Source organism: Littorina saxatilis, linkage group LG15, assembly GCF_037325665.1.
Source record: "Littorina saxatilis isolate snail1 linkage group LG15, US_GU_Lsax_2.0, whole genome shotgun sequence".
NCBI classification, from domain to species: domain Eukaryota; kingdom Metazoa; phylum Mollusca; class Gastropoda; order Littorinimorpha; family Littorinidae; genus Littorina; species Littorina saxatilis.
In genome coordinates, this window is record NC_090259.1 from 12223147 (window position 1) to 12240646 (window position 17500).

The following is a 17500-nucleotide window of genomic DNA, read 5'->3' on the forward strand; positions in this document are numbered from 1 at the left end:
CTCAAATTGGCCCAGTGCATTTTGAATACAATCCAGCTAGGTTGCTCAAATTGGCCTTGTGCATTTTGAATACAATCTATACCTAGGTTGCTTGAATTGGCCCTGTGCATTTTGAATACAATCCATACTTATACGTGGGTTACTCAAATTGGCCCTGAGCGAAGTCGGAACTGGGTTGTCTTTTGTATGTTCTAATGTGCACCCGGTCTAAGCTGGTTTGAGATGTATTAACTTACATAATTTACAGATACACGTTTTAATTTCAAACATGCACGTATGCGTATGCATACATCTACATCTACACCTAGACACACACACACACACACACACACACACACACACACACACACACACACACACACACACACACACACACACACACACACACACACACACACACACACACGCACACACACACACACACACACATACACATAGACACAAACCTTTACGCACGCACACACACACACACACACACGCGCACACACACACACACACACACACACACACTCGTACACACACACACACACACACACACAATCAATCAATATCTATATCTATATACGGCTTGTGTGTGTGTGTGTGTGTGTGTGTGTGTGTGTGTGTGTGTGTGTGTGTGTGTGTGTCTGTCTGTCTGTCACTTTGCGATGCACGGCCAAAGTTCTCGATGGATCTGCTTCAAATTTGGTGGGCATATTCAGGTAGACCCCGATGAAAATTTTCAACACGTGCTCTAAGCGCGGCGCGGTGAACCGATTTTGGTTTTTCTGTAGATCCATTTCCAGTAACTCTTCCTTATCTTCTCCAGTGTTTTGCGCGTTTATCTCCCTTCCTTCGTGTGGCGTCAATCACGTCAACACGTGCTCTAAGCCGAACCGCCACGCTGCATACTCCGTCTCGCGATCATCCCGGCGAAGCCGGTGCGAACCGCCACGCTGCATACTCCGTCTCGCGATCCACCCGGCGAAGCGGGTAATCATCTAGTCAATCAATATGAGGCTTATATCGCGCGTATTCCGTGGGTACAGTTCTAAGCGCATGTCACAATCCGATGGAAGGATTTTCACGTGTCCGGCTCTTTCAAGATTGAATCTCGAATTTTGTTAATGTTGTCTAGGGTATGATTATTTGGCGGCTGTTCGCTTTTATAGTTAGTGATATGCGTGGTTCTTTTTAACTTAATTGAACGATAGACAGACTCAAATGTATCGACAGAAAGAATAAACACTGGAAGCAACTGGACGAACACAACTACAATGAGTGAAAACGGCTTTAATTTTGGTTACTCATCTTCATGCATCGACGTACTCGGCACTACAGGTCAAGGATCAGGTGTGAGAGGTTTGATCTTGCCGAATGAGCGACTGTAAAGCTCACGGAGTGTTTATACACGGCGTCGGTGATGAAGATGATGTCTTTAAAGTTTAATGTCTTGACGATGAGTTCAACGGTGATAATGATGTCCTTGATGTCTTGATGATGTGACGAACGATGTTGAGGATGCCCTTGATGTCTTCGACGATGAAGTGAATGACGATGATGATGCCCTGGATATCTCGGCGATGGGGTGAACGGTGATATCAGTTCTTTAACACGGTTCCATCTCTCTCTCAGTTGGCGTCCGATTCATCTCCAGCTTGCATCTACACGAGCGTCTAACCAGCATCTAAACAGCATCTAAACCTGTCGATCAAAGTGAAAACAACATGTTATCATCAGCTTTATGAGCCTAACATCTATCTAATCATTCTGACCGTTACTTACAAACAATGGAATTTTGGATTTCGTCCAACTGCTTCGCCTTTGAAACACACAAAACAGATGAACGTAGGGATGAAAATGTGCCGCTCTACTTCTGAAATGAAGAACGATATTATTACTTCCCTTTTTCCTACTTTAGCAGTTTCTTACCTGCATAATTCAGGTTTGTGATGAAATATAACTCCCGAGAAAAAAAACTTGAATTGTTCTCCAAAATGGAACGAGAATCAACTGATCTTGGTGAATGGACTCAAAGTAAAACTCTACGCTACGAATATAGGCCTTCGCACGTGTCTCAAAACAATTCAATAAAACAACTCTTCCATACATCTTTTAACGCGAAGTACAAAAGACAAATATCTCAAGTCTTTATTGATAGAATCATCGTATGAATTTGCAAATCTAATAATCTTTCATACGGTGTAGGCGTAGAGATCTATCATAACCATTTCCAACCTCGTGTTTTCCTCTGTGTCATTCTTCCTTTTTGACGTCACGCTTTTGACGTCATCTCTCTTTACGGCGTTCCGTCTCGCAAGGAAATGACTTAAGGGTGTCACCCATGGAAATAAAATCCAATGTTACTATAATGCGTAACACACGCCCTTGGAAAGGAAGATTTTATATAATCTATGAACATGCATAATAGTTACATTAATACTATATGTGTATAACATTCTACTAATTGTTTCCGTGGATCTATGATCAGAATTCCCTTCACAATCAGGTAGTATCTCTGAGTTGTGACGACCATTGCCATGGTCTCCCTCAGTTCATGGTAGCACGGCTGAGGTAGTCTGCTCCAATGTTGTCTTTGCCGGGAATGATCTTCACGGTGAAGACGTACGGTTGAAGTTGCAGTGCCCAGCGCATCAGTCTGGCATTGGTTGGTTTCATCCGCTGTAGATACTGAAGAGGTTGATGGTCCGTCTCCAGTATGAAATGTCTTCCGTAGAGATAACGCTCAAATTTCTGGATTCCCCAGACGGTCGCTAAGCATTCTTTCTCTACGGTGGCATATTTCTGTTCTGTCTCTGACAGCTTCTTGCTGGCATACGCGATCGGCTGCAGACCTTCTCCCTTGTCTTGAAGTAGAACAGCTCCCATTCCCTTGTCTGAAGCATCAGTTCTGAGGATGTATGGGAGTGTATGGTCTGGCATCTGGATGATCGGTTGTTCAGCTAGCTTGGCTTTCAGTGTGTCGAACGCCACCTGACAGGCAGGAGTCCACTTGACCTTTTCCGGTTCTTGCTTTTTGGTCTTGTCTGTCAGTGGTGCTGCGATCGAGGAATACGCCGGGACGTAAATCCTATAAAAACCGGTCAGACCTAAAAAAGCTCTCAGTTCCTTCTTGGTGGTAGGAGGTTGAGCCTTTTGTATCTTGTCGACCTTGTCGTCGACAGGCCATCTCTTCCCTCTTCCGATCTCATGTCCCAGATACTGCAGTTGTTCATAACCGAAGTAGCACTTGGAGGGTTTCGCTGCAAGGTTGGCGTCTTTCAGGGCTTTCAGGACGGCCTTGATCGCTTCAATGTGTTGTTCCCATGTTGCAGTTGCGATCAGGATGTCATCCATGAAATGGTAGACGTCTTTGCGATTGAGAGGACCCAGGAGCTTCCGCATCATCCGGTTGAAAACGCTGCCCGCGGTCTTCAATCCAAATGGCATGTTGATCCACCTCATTTGCCCTAATGAGGTCGTAAACGCTGTCTTGTCTCGGTCTTCCTCTTTGATGGGAATCGCCCAATATCCTTTGGTCAAGTCCAACTTGCTGAAGTATCGTGCATCGGCGAGTTCAGAGAATAGATGTTCCACATCTGTGATTGGTTCAGCGTCGTTCTCGATGACTTTATTTGCTTCTCTGAAATCATTGCAGAAACGCACTGCTTTACCCTGTGCTTTCTTCACGATCACTATCGGAGCGTTGTAGGGTGAAGTGGCTGGTTCGATAACCTTCAAATCCAACATCTCCTTCACTTCACGTTCCACCACGTCCACTAACGCATGAGGTATGGGTCGTGGTTTCACGTACACAGGTCGATCATCAGTCATCTTGATGTTGCAGATTTCTAGAGTCGTAGCTTTTGGTACATCAGTCAACGATGCGCTGAATTCTGTACATGCGTCTCTGACTTCACGTTGTTGTCTTGCCGTCAATGTGTCAGCTACATGTACATCTTTCTCATTCTCGGTACGTTTTGTAGACGGAATGAGTATGCTGGGATCAGGTCCCATGTTGGCGAATATTTCGTCATCTTGTTCTTCCAGATCTTCGACGACTATCGCGCTCTGTTCCACCACTTCTTCTGGAAGTTTCTCTGGTTCAGCGATCATTTCTCGTTCATGGTACTCTCGCAAAAGGTTGATATGATAGACACGAGTTTGGCGACCCACTTTGATCTTGTAATCAAATGAGTTGATCTTCTCCTCGATCACGTATGGTCCCTTCCATGCAAGTTCTAGCTTGTTGTGTTTCGTTGGCAGTAGAAGCAAAACTCTGGTGCCGACAATGAGTTCTCTCTTCTTCGTCTTCTTGTCGTAGAAGTGAGCTTGTCGTATTGCTGACTTGGCGAGATGGTCGCGGGCGATCTTGCACGTTTCTTCAATGCGATTTCGCAGATCAATAACATGTTCAGCCGTCGTGCGTATCTCGTCGTTGCTTTCTTCTTCCGTCCACAGTTGACGCAATACTTGCATTGGTCCACGCACTGTCCGCCCATACAGAAGTTCGAAAGGAGAAAATCCAAGTGAATCTTGGGGAACTTCTCGGTATGCGAACAGTAGTGCTGGCAAGTACTGGTCCCACTTGGTCGGTTGTTCAAAAGTCATCTTCTTGAGCATCGCTTTCAAAGTTCCATTGAAACGTTCTACAACACCATTGCATTGAGGATGCCAAGGTGAAGTTGTCAATCCCTTGATTGCGAGAAGTTGGTTGACTTGAGTCATCAACTCGCTGGTGAACTGCGCTCCGTTGTCGGTCAATACTTCTTCTGGAAGTCCCAATCTTGTCCAGAATGTCCATAGCGCGTCAGCCACGGTTTCTGCCTTTATGTCTTTGAGAGCAACAGCTTCAGGATATCTGGTCGCGAAATCCACCATCACTAGGATATACTGTTTCTTTGTCTCAGACATGGGTTTGATTGGTCCTACTATGTCAACGGCTACACGCTTGAACGGAGTTTCAATCAGAGGCATCTTTCCCAGAGGTACCTTCCTCGTCCGTCCTTTTGGCATAGTACGTTGGCACACGTCACAAGAACTGCAGTAGCGTTTGATGTCACCCACGATCCCCGGCCAAAAAAAATCTTGCCAAATCCGTTCTCTTGATTTCTTCTGTCCGAGATGGCCCGACATCGCCGTATCGTGTCCGGTGGACAATACCTTTGCTCGCATCTTGTGAGGTACTACTACTTGTCGGTGGTCCTTTCCTTGCTTGTCACTGTATTGGCGATATAACACGTCCTTGTCATAGATGAACTGAACTCGCCCTCGAGTTACATTCGTTCGTGCCAACACATGTAATTTCTCAAGGCTTTTGTCGTCTTGCTGTTCTCTCTTTAGATCAGCAACGGTGAAGATCTTTCCTTCCATAGGAAAACTGGGAATTGACGCATTCCCCTCCTCTTCACGTTTTTCTTGTCCTCGGGTAACGGCTGTTGCAGTGGTTTCAGGGATTACGGTCTCACGGACTGGATATACAGGTGTCTCGATTTTCTCCGATCCTACACCCATCGAGTTTCCAATCAACACAGGATGGACAGGATTCTCCATGACGCTAACTTCGGTTTCTCCCACGAAGTACGGCGTGTCCATGTAAACGTGTGCGACCGATAGTTTCTCTTTCACTGATTTCTTCGCCAAAGACGTTTCTTTTGTGCGCGTAGTAATCTTGCTAGCTGGTACTAGTTTGGAATCAACAATCGTAGAGGTGCTTCCGGTGTCGCGGAAAGCAGTGACTACCTGGCCTTCAACTACGATTTGGGACAGTTTGGTGAATTTCTTGTGAACACATTTGTCGCACAGTTGATCATGTGTCGCATTCCCCTCGACGTCATTCTCGTCTTGAAATGCGGCACTGGCTGATTCATCTTTCGGAGGCTGGCGACAATCCTTCTTGAAATGGCCCAATTTTCCACATCTGAAACATTTGACGCTGGTTCTGCTTTTATTTCCTTCGTCCTTGTCCTTGTTTGTGGAATTCGTCCCGTGTGCTGCCTTGTGTCCTCTCTCTTCAGGTTTCTTCCCATGTCTACGGCTTTCTTTGGGTCGGTTTTCTTCGTAGAGAGTTACGGTGTCGATCACGTCATCAATGCTGTTTGGTTTTCTATCCTTCACGTACGTGACGAGTTCAGTAGGCATGCTTTCATACACTTGTTCCGTCAGTATGAGGTCTTTGAAATCATCGAAACTTTCTCCGATATTGGACATTTCAACCCAGCGATCGAGGAACAAGGAAATCTGAGTAATGAACTCTTTGTACGAGTCAGCGTTTTCTTTCCGTGTGTTTCTGAATCTTTGTCTGTATGTTTCCGCGGTAATCTGAAATCTTTCCAGCAAAGTCTTTCTGAGCAATGCGTAGTCGCGTGCATCAGCGACTTTCATCTTGGTGTAAGCAGTGCGTGCTTTACCTTTTAGCAGTGCAGACAAACGTACAGACCAAGTGTTAGGGTCCCAGTGTGATGCTTCAGCATGACGTTCAAATTGCAGAAGGAACGCTTCTACATCGTCTTTGTCTTCGAGGAATGGTAACTTCGGTTGGTAGTTATCGGTATCGCGAGGTCTATGATTTCTGTGATTGTTATTGTTCTGATTTCCTTCTTCTTCATCGCCTCCGCGATCGCGTGAGTTTGTTGCGCGAGCTAATTCGACCTGAATCCTCAACTCCTCGAGTCGAGTTTGTTGCTCGCGTTCTTCTCTTTCACGTTCAACACGGTCGGCACGTTCACGTTCAGCGTCTGCGCGTTCACGTTCACGTTCAGCGTCGGCGCGTTTACGTTCAGCATCGGCAATTTCCGCACGTTCAGCACGTTCACGTGCACGCTCCGCACGCTCACCATTCTCACGCTCACATTCCAGAACAAAATCACGCAACTCAGATCCCTCCAAACCAAGTAACTTCCCTTTATCCATCAAAATCCTCGTCGCTTCCAGGGCTGCATCCACTGAAGTAGCCATCTTACCTGTCTGGCTTTCTACGTCAGTCTCACCACACGCCTTCACTCCAAATTTGAGGACGTGCGAAGTTTCTATATCGGGTACTGTGCATGGAATTTATCTCATCACAGACTATCTCGAACCTACTTCGCATTTATGGAAAAAATCAGTTATTACAAACTGTAACTGAACAATGTTACTGTCAACTCGTAAACATTCGTTCTGTGACCTAGAGTGGTCAATACAACTGCGGCTCGACTCCCAGTATTATCACTCTAGTCTATCACCATACGTAATCCAACGTATATAAAGATCCCACGGTTTCTATCTAGAAAATTTCTTAGAACTAATTGAAGTAGCTAATTTCAACACTAAGAAAGTATCCGTGATCTTCAATATTATGAATAGTTTATTAGCTAGATACTCAGACTCTGTCCATTGAATCTGTCACCACAAATAGTCAAATGACTTTTCCCATGTGCGTGAACGTAAATAAACTAGTTCAAAATGTTTTTGCGAAATATCTCCATTTCGACTTCCTTTTTGTTTCGTTGGTTCTACTTAGAAAGGAATTTGAGCCGTTCCCCAACAGAATGTTGCCAACTAATCCTACCTGCTAGAACTAGATCTACAGGTAGATGAAAGTGATCTAACTTTCACTTTCCAGTTTTGTTTTGTTTTTCTTCGAGAGTTACATTTTGTTTTTACCTTCAGTAAGGTTGTGTTATTTAGTTTACCTTCATTAAGGATGTGATCTACAGTGAGTTTTTACCCATACTACACTATAGTTTTCTTTTAAATAAATACACAAATAAACATATACTAATTACTTAACTAATGAATGATCAATGAATACACACAAACCACACAAGACAATTTCTTCACATGTATCTAAACGAAATAGCCTATCCCGGACGAGGCAACCAATATGTCACAATCCGATGGAAGGATTTTCACGTGTCCGGCTCTTTCAAGATTGAATCTCGAATTTTGTTAATGTTGTCTAGGGTATGATTATTTGGCGGCTGTTCGCTTTTATAGTTAGTGATATGCGTGGTTCTTTTTAACTTAATTGAACGATAGACAGACTCAAATGTATCGACAGAAAGAATAAACACTGGAAGCAACTGGACGAACACAACTACAATGAGTGAAAACGGCTTTAATTTTGGTTACTCATCTTCATGCATCGACGTACTCGGCACTACAGGTCAAGGATCAGGTGTGAGAGGTTTGATCTTGCCGAATGAGCGACTGTAAAGCTCACGGAGTGTTTATACACGGCGTCGGTGATGAAGATGATGTCTTTAAAGTTTAATGTCTTGACGATGAGTTCAACGGTGATAATGATGTCCTTGATGTCTTGATGATGTGACGAACGATGTTGAGGATGCCCTTGATGTCTTCGACGATGAAGTGAATGACGATGATGATGCCCTGGATATCTCGGCGATGGGGTGAACGGTGATATCAGTTCTTTAACACGGTTCCATCTCTCTCTCAGTTGGCGTCCGATTCATCTCCAGCTTGCATCTACACGAGCGTCTAACCAGCATCTAAACAGCATCTAAACCTGTCGATCAAAGTGAAAACAACATGTTATCATCAGCTTTATGAGCCTAACATCTATCTAATCATTCTGACCGTTACTTACAAACAATGGAATTTTGGATTTCGTCCAACTGCTTCGCCTTTGAAACACACAAAACAGATGAACGTAGGGATGAAAATGTGCCGCTCTACTTCTGAAATGAAGAACGATATTATTACTTCCCTTTTTCCTACTTTAGCAGTTTCTTACCTGCATAATTCAGGTTTGTGATGAAATATAACTCCCGAGAAAAAAAACTTGAATTGTTCTCCAAAATGGAACGAGAATCAACTGATCTTGGTGAATGGACTCAAAGTAAAACTCTACGCTACGAATATAGGCCTTCGCACGTGTCTCAAAACAATTCAATAAAACAACTCTTCCATACATCTTTTAACGCGAAGTACAAAAGACAAATATCTCAAGTCTTTATTGATAGAATCATCGTATGAATTTGCAAATCTAATAATCTTTCATACGGTGTAGGCGTAGAGATCTATCATAACCATTTCCAACCTCGTGTTTTCCTCTGTGTCATTCTTCCTTTTTGACGTCACGCTTTTGACGTCATCTCTCTTTACGGCGTTCCGTCTCGCAAGGAAATGACTTAAGGGTGTCACCCATGGAAATAAAATCCAATGTTACTATAATGCGTAACAGCGCAGGGATTTTTTTTTTTTTTTTTATGTTTTTATTTTATGCAATTTATATCGCGCACATATTCAAGGCGCAGGGATTTATTCATGCCGTGTGAGATGGAATTTTTTTACACAATACATCACGCATTCCTATCGGCCAGCAGATCGCAGCCATTTCGGCGCATATCCTACTTTTCAAGGCCTATTATTCCAAGTCACACGGGTATTTTGGTGGACATTTTTATTTATGCCTATACAATTTTGCCAGGAAAGACCTTTTTGTCAATCGTGGGATCTTTAACGTGCACACCCCAATGTAGTGTACACGAAGGGACCTCGGTTTTTCGTCTCATCCGAAAGACCAGCACTTGAACCCACCACCTAGGTGAGGAAAGGGGGGAGAAAATTGGTAACGCCCTGACCCAGGGTCGAACTCGCAACCTCTCGCTTCCGAGCGCAAGTGCGTTACCACACACACACACACACACACACACACACACAAACACACAAACACACACACACTCATACACACACACACACATACACACTCACACACACACACACACACACACCCACCCACACACACACACACACACACACACATTGTACTTATTCTGTCATCATCATCACCACCGATCACACACACACAAACAAACAGCCAAATTAACCTTCTGTGAAGTGAACCATGAACCTCGTTCTGTGCAGGTCGCCGCAGAGTCAGAACGTCACTATTCAACTCAGGAGTGAGGACACCGCCGTCTTGCACAAGGTGCACGTGAAGCTCGTCCAAGGTGCTCTCAGGCAGATCTTCAGCAAAGAAGCGAGCGGTGAAAACAAGGTCAGCGTTGGACGAGGTAGTGACGTTCTCTTGTAAGTTAAGAGCCAAGGCGACGTCGGTTGCGTGTTCCAGGATGATTCTGCCGGTGTTCAAGTTCTGCAGAAAGGCAGGTTAAATGTCATTAACTATAGCTACATGGTCGAGGTGATGACGTTCTCTTGTCAGTCGAGAGCCAAGGCGACGTCGGTTCCGTGTTCCAGGATGATTCTGCCGTTGTTCAAGTTCTGCAGAAAGGCAGGTTAAATGTCATTAACTATAGCTACATGGTCGAGGTGATGACGTTCTCTTGTCAGTCGAGAGCCAAGGCAACGTCGGTTCCGTGTTCCAGGATGGTTATGCCGGTGCTCACGTTCTGCAGAAAAACAGGCTGAATGTCATTAACTATAGATCTGACAACCAAAGGGAAGTAAGCGCTCTAAATGCATAGGACAAGTGTAATGGAGTAAGCGAGAGTTACCCGGAACCAATCTCCTGGCACCTGAGAGAATAACAAGCATTGACAAGAACAAGACTAGAGACTTTTATTCTTTTTTTTACATGTTGTAATTAAAAATAGGTATACACTTCTTTTTTCTTTAATGTCAGTGCTTCTTTCTTAGAGTACTTTTTCTCATAGAGCATACATTCCCTGTCATTGCATAACACGTCAACAAGTGTAGGAATTAGGCACTACGGATATAATTGAAATACACACATTTTGTGACCCTTTGGACACCTCAAAAGGAACAACGTGTTATAGATATTGATAAATCTTTCCGTCTTCTGCTTCCGTATTCATTGGCTGCAACTCCAACGCAAACTACTTTTTTCTGTGCAAGTGGTGGTTTGATTGGCGTTTTTCTCTGGCCGTTTCGGTAGCCATATTCCGTTTTTACGGGGGATGCATGCTGTGTAGTATGGTGTACCTATAATACATCGAACTCTGACATGGAATACAGGGTATTTTCCGTTCGTACAGGGTCTCGTGCTTGCGTGTAAACACTAAGGGGGTTGAGAAACTCGTAGGTCTGCAGATAAGTTGACCTGGGACATTGTACAACTCCTCACCCTTTACACACCGGGAGTAGCCGGGATTGGAATACCTTACAAATCCACAAGGGAGGTCGACGTCTTATCAAGGTATCTACCAGGCCATTGTGTCCGTTGTTGTTACCCTAAAAGGCACACTCCTTGTGAAAACGGTTCAGCTCACCACATCAAGAATGGCCATACTTCCATTTGGTCATATGCCATAAAAAAACCACCAGCCTGGGTATTTTGTGTGCAGAGCTGAAAATGTGAATTAATTTAGAAAAAGTCGTTAATGTATTTAATAAATTCCCTCAGTCAGTCAGAAAGTTAAATTTTAGTATGTGTTCAAGTGACGGGATGGTCTTCCAGTGCCACATGCAAACAGCTCTTCAACAATATGACCACACTGTTAGGCACGCGTAAAAAAGCCTCCTTGCCTACCGTCCTTGACGTTCAACAACTTCCGGCCCTTTTTAGTGACTACTTCAAGAACAAAATCCTTTCGATACGTGACAGCTTTTCGCACGTTGCAAACACACAAAGCGCATTTCCTACCGATCCGTTTCAAGGCACTCCCTTTTTAGCTTTCACCACTGTGTCTGAAGACGATGTCAAGAAGTTAATTCTAAAAACCGCCCCCAAGACGTGCGAACTTGACCCGATTCCAACCAAACTACTTATTCAAAACATCGACATCCTCCTCCCTACCATTACTACCATAGTGAACGAATCACTCTCTTCTGGCGTTGTCCCCACGGAATTCAAAACCGCTTTAGTAAAGCCACTGCTGAAGAAAGCTTCTCTCAATTCCAACGAGTTGAAAAACTATAGACCCGTCTCAAACCTTCCTTTTCTATCGAAAATTCTCGAAAAACTTGTTCTCCGACAGCTTGCCTCACATCTCTCATCCCACAACCTTCTTAGTGCCCACCAGTCAGCCTATCGACCACGGCACAGCACGGAAACGGCTCTTCTTCGTATTTTGAATGACCTTCTGACCGCTCTAGACCAGGACAAAACATCCGTCCTCTTGCTTTTAGATCTGTCTGCGGCTTTTGATACGATAGACCATGACATTCTCTTATATCGTCTAGAGCACTACTTCGGCATTAGCGAGATGGCTCTCTCTTGGATTCAAAATTATCTCTCAGACAGGAAACAGTTTGTTCTGATCGATGGCCAACAATCTGCTGAAACCTCTCTTGTGTTTGGTGTTCCCCAAGGTTCTGTGTTAGGCCCGGTGCTGTTCATTATGTACACAGCACCGCTGACAACTCTCATAGAGAATCATTGTGTGCTACACGAAATCTTCGCAGATGATACGCAGATCAATCATTCCGCATCACATGACAAGTACCCAGATTTGGTTCTGTCGCTACAGGAGTGTGTGAGAGATGTCGGGGCATGGATGGAAGAGAACAAACTCAAACTAAATGACGACAAAACTGAAGCCATGCGTTTTTCATACTCCACCCCTACCCATGCTAAGTCTATTTCAGAACTCCCACAGGCCATCTCTTTGAACAATATTGACATCAAGTTCTCGGATACATCCCGTGATCTCGGAGTCTTTTTTGACAAAGATCTTAGCATGAAACAGCATGTAGTCCAAACATGTAAAGCAGCGCGAATGGAGATCCGGCGTATAGGTTCCATTCGACAGTACCTTACCGAAGACGCAACCAAAAGACTAGTCTGTTCCGGCATACTCTCTAGATTAGACTACTGTAATTCACTGCTTGCTGAATGTCCCAAATCTGTCACCAAGCCCCTGCAACTAGTCCAGAACGCTGCCGCTAGACTCGTGTTTCGAACACCTATGAAACAAAGCGTCACGCCTCTACTCAAACAGCTACATTGGCTTCCAGTCGAACAAAGAATTAAATACAAGATCTGCTGCATATTCTATCAAATTGCCGCGGGCACGGCTCCACAGTACCTGTCCGATCTCGTGCAGAAAAACAATCCTGAAATGGTTGTCCGCTCTGCCTCCCAAAATAAATTTGTCAAAGCTCCTAAGTATCAGAGGGACGATCACGGTGGCCGCTGTCTTTCAGTCGCAGCTGATCATATCTGGAACAAACTCCCTTTGTCTCTACGTCTCAGTCCATCTCTGCCTTCTTTCAAAGCAAATCTCAAGACTCACCTCTTCAGAGAAGCATTCTATGATGATGTAGTTGTCGCGACCCTGTGAATGTGCACTTTCGAATGAACAATGTTTACTGTGTGTGTGTGTGTGTGTGTGTGTGTGTGTGTGTGGACATGTGTGGGTGTGTGTGTGTGTGTGTGTGTGTGTGTGTGTGTGTGTGTGTGTGTGCACACATTATAATTGTTGTGTATACTGGGAGTTCGTTCCTGTGAGAGCCTCTGGATTTTTGTAACATTTATGTTTTGTTTTTGGTTTCTGTTGTAAAGTGTTTATGATTGTGTTCTATTCCGTCAATGGCGTCATTCTGGTAATGATGTTGTTATTGCTTTTGTAAAGCGCTTTGTGTGTTCGAAAGCGCTATAGAAATCACCATTATTATTATTATTATTATACCATGCTCAATCCTGGACAGAGCCAAACTGTTTTTACTTGAAGGAATGTACATATGTGACCCTCCATCACGAAATGAGTCGCATGTCACCTTTGCATGATTCTCATATTATACATTTCCATAAAGAGTTTTTTATGCTCTATGTAGTGGTGAAAACCGTTTTAGAAAAGAGCGAAAACTGTTTGAGTTATAAGCCTGTGACTAAGGTGACCCTCACACTGTTACCAGACACATCCCGGACTTATATTAAGCCTTGCGCAAAACCGCGCGAGGTGACATGCGACTCATTCCATGGTGGAGGGTCACATATAAGGTATATTCTTGGGGTGCCTGTCATTCTAACAAAGACTCAAGACTCAACATTACTTTCCTTATAAAAACAAGGAAAATTGCCATGCAGTGTCGGGCGGTTACAGACTTAAATACATCACATTTACTAAGAATTGCACTAAAACACACACACACACAAACACTAAAACATATCACATTTACTAAGAATTGAGAGTTGCACTACAATTCAGCTGACATTCCTCAGCAGTCACTCTGGGGACACACCCACCCACCCCCCTCTGCCCCCCTCCCCCCCCCCCCCACACACACACAGCACAACATGTTACCTGCAGCTGGATTTCAGTCTCCGTTTCTATGGTGTGTAGGGAGAGAAGCAGCCGCAGGGAAGAAACTTCGATGGTGTTCGAGATGTTGATTGATGCGTAGAACCCGAATCGCTGTTTTTTTACTTGAGGATATTCCAATGACGTCACCTGAGGGTACTGTTGGTCCGTTTCTGCGACATAATCAAGAATGACGTCGTTCTGTGCGTCGTCCTTATTTTCGTCATTGTGATAAGTTACTCATCGTCATGATGACAACTGAGATGTTTAACCCCTTAATTGCTGAAATGCGTTTGAGGTACGGTTTTTTGGATGATGAAAAAAAAAGCAATATCGTCAGAAGGGACACAACCGCTGTATATTGCACTTTGAAGTATTTCAAGTTGATTGCCTCCCCTGGTTACATTTTCTCAGAGTTGGTCAAAATTGTTTTACATTAAATGTCTTGAATAATAAACAAAACACAACCTAGAATGGCAGGTTTTTGGAACAATGTATGTGTGTGTGTGTGTGTGTGTGTGTGTGTGTGTGTGTGTGTGTGTGTGTGTGTGTGCGTGCGTGTGTGTGTGTGTGTGTGTGTGTGCGTGTGTGTGTATACTTATGCGTGTGTGTGTGTTTTATATAGATATATATATGTGTGTGTGTGTGTGTGTGTGTGTGTGTGTGTGTGTGTGTGTGTGTGTGTGCGCGCGGCAAGATGTTTTTAAACTGGAATTGCAACTTGCGTTGAATATACTTTTCTTGTGTTAATCTTTTTCTCCACCCCCCCAGATCTGTCGAAGCTTTTACTTGGAATGAGAGCACCATTTTACTTGGAGACATACTGAAATTCAAAGGACTGGCTGATTTCCAGGCAGAATTCTTATTCATTTGATGAAAGAAATGTGTAAATGCCCCATTTACAGTCTGCACAAAATGCCCCTTGTCGTGTACAATGCGGCAGTCACGCTGCTAATTGTTTGCTTGATTGAAAATACAATTATGATGTTACCCCATGGATAAGTTTGGACAGCGTTGTGGAGGTTTACGTGACGGATTACATTTTTTAGACACAAACACACCAACAAACGCACGTGCGTGCGCGCGCTCACACACACACACACACACACACGCACAAACACACACACACACACGCACACAGTCACAGACACACACACACACCCACAAACGCACGCACACACACACACACACACACACACACATACATACACACTTACACACACACACACACACACGCACACACACACACACACACACGCGCACACACACGCACACACACACACACACACACACACACACACACACACACACACACACACACACACTTACACACACACCCCCCCTCATGCACCTTACCCTGAATCATTTGCCCGTTAATGATCCAGACAATTCTGGGCCGGGGATTCTCTTGAGCATCGACCATGACACTGATGGCACGTGCATCGGGAAACTGTTGCTGGCGGATCCACCTGATGTGGAGATATTGGAACTGGTTACCCCCGAGACTGGGTCTGCTCCGACCCAGCTAAGAAAATGATATTACATAGGTGAGAGAGAGAGAGAGAATGAATTAATGCGAAAGTTTAATTACTAGACCATCGGCCCCTTGCAATGGGGATGGAGGTGAATGGAAATCGGTGTACATAAAGTTTCGAAAACATGAAACTTTTAACCTGTAACCGATCATTGGGATGGTTCACACACTTTCTACCCGTTTCCCGACATAGTATACGTAGAGAGAGAGAGAGAGAAAGAGAGAGAGTGAGGGGAGAGAGAGAGAGAGAGAGAGAGAGAGAGAGAGAGAGAGAGAGAGAGAGAGAGAGAGAGAGAGAGAGAGAGAGAGAGAGAGAGAGAGAGAGAGAGAGAGAGAACTTCGGAAATGTATTTGGAAAAGATAAAGGTCCATTTACGATGAAACAACAAATATTCGTCTCAAGCTAAAGTCGTACTCGAATACTTGGATACCATGATGCTGGTTTCTTCCAGCATTGGTCTCCTCAACTCCAGCAAACTAGCGTGGAGAGCATAGATTACTGTGGTTCGCGCTATATAAGCTGTCGTTATTTTTACTATACACTAGGCAACTAGACAAACAAATATCCGATATTGAACAGTCCCGAAATCGGCGTATGCAGCCTGAATGGCGTAACAATCCACTCGTGCTAAAACATGAGTGAACGTGGGAGTTGAAGCCCATGAACGAAGAAGAAAAAGAAGAGTCCGTGTTTTCCGCCTGATAGCAGCCATCGCCGGCAAACATAGGACTATCAAGATTGCAAGAGGCCCCCAAGAGATCATTAGTTTGCCTAGTTTGCGGGAGGAGAGCAGGCCAAAGCTTGCAAGAAACCAGGTCCAATGTATCCACATAATAAAATCCAAGTATTCGAGGAAGACCTTAGCTTGATACGAATTATTGTTATTCTATTCGCAAAGGGAACTCTATCTTTCCTAAATACATTTCAGGTGAAATCAAAAGTTTATTTTTATATCTTACCTGGTTGACGTCAGAGGGGAACTGACTCATGAACGGCAACTTGTCGTCGCCAGCTGCTGTGGTCATTATGACGCACAAAATGACGACACAGATGACGTGTACAGAAAGAATGACGCCAGACGTGTTCTGCTTCATCCTGTAACTGGGGTTTTCTAGTTGACCGTTGGTTATTTGTTGCCTGTTCACTACTGACAGTTTTAGAAAACCATAGAAGCAAAACTTGACAGCAGAATCAACCACGTGAACACACTGCACGGAAACCTGTGTTCTCTGTCTGACGATATTTACTCGAGCGACACCAGTCAGTTTAAAGGCTCTTCCAAACCGAAATAGCTTTTGACTCTCACTCTCAGTCGAGCCTGCACAATTCTGATTTGAAGTCAGACAGAAATATTCGAGACCCCTTGCATCAGAAACAGCTGTACAATTACAGCGGCATGACCGACACAGATCTAAAAGTAAACGAGCGCCTTTGCAACAGTCTCATACACAGGCACTTACACAGCAACGTGTTGCAAGCTCTGTTCTCTTTGGACATTATCGTAATTTCACACACATTATCCGGTCAGTAGATTGTTAGCAAAATTGGCCCGCACTAGCTTTGGAAGGGTAGTTTAGGTAAAAATGTGGACATTGGAAAGAGAATTGTGCCCTTTCAGTATTATAAATGACCTATTGTATTTCTGAAACCTGTAAATTGTCCTAATTATGGCTTTTATGGCAGTTGTGAGGTTCATAACATTTTGTTCTGTCCAGGTCATTTTTCATCCAATAAACTGGTTCGTTCGCTTCACGCATAGTGTGTATGTGTATCTACAATGTAGATCGAGGGAGGGGGGTTGCGCGCGCGTGTGTGTGT

The 17500-nt window shown here is 44.1% G+C and overlaps 2 protein-coding genes across 3 annotated transcripts in view; both read right to left on the reverse strand.

Annotated features, from left to right (window-relative positions):
- Positions 1-17066, reverse strand: part of LOC138948588 (uncharacterized) — a 19799-nt gene extending 2733 nt beyond the window's left edge. Inside the window, exons 1-4 of the mRNA XM_070320148.1 lie at positions 16642-17066; positions 15504-15672; positions 14151-14320; positions 9813-10078 (exon numbers count right to left, since the gene is read on the reverse strand). Of these exons, the coding sequence (XP_070176249.1) occupies positions 9813-10078; positions 14151-14320; positions 15504-15672; positions 16642-16776 (740 nt within the window). The 5' untranslated portion in view covers positions 16777-17066. The remainder of the gene's footprint in view (positions 1-9812; positions 10079-14150; positions 14321-15503; positions 15673-16641) is intronic.
- LOC138948569 (uncharacterized) lies at positions 1257-9156 on the reverse strand. 2 transcript variants are annotated; one of them, XR_011450013.1, is made up of 2 exons: positions 1912-9156; positions 1257-1683 (listed from the first exon to the last, which is right to left on the reverse strand). XR_011450013.1 is itself a non-coding variant. In XM_070320129.1 (2 exons), exon 2 carries the CDS (start codon positions 6934-6936, stop codon positions 2530-2532), a length of 4407 nt encoding a protein of 1468 aa, XP_070176230.1. In that variant the 5' UTR covers positions 6937-8488; positions 8717-9156; the 3' UTR covers positions 1257-2529. The 2 variants fall into 2 exon arrangements, 1 of the variants encoding a protein (XP_070176230.1); XM_070320129.1 differs by having other exon boundaries at positions 1257-8488; positions 8717-9156.
- Positions 17067-17500: the final 434 nt, after the last annotated feature.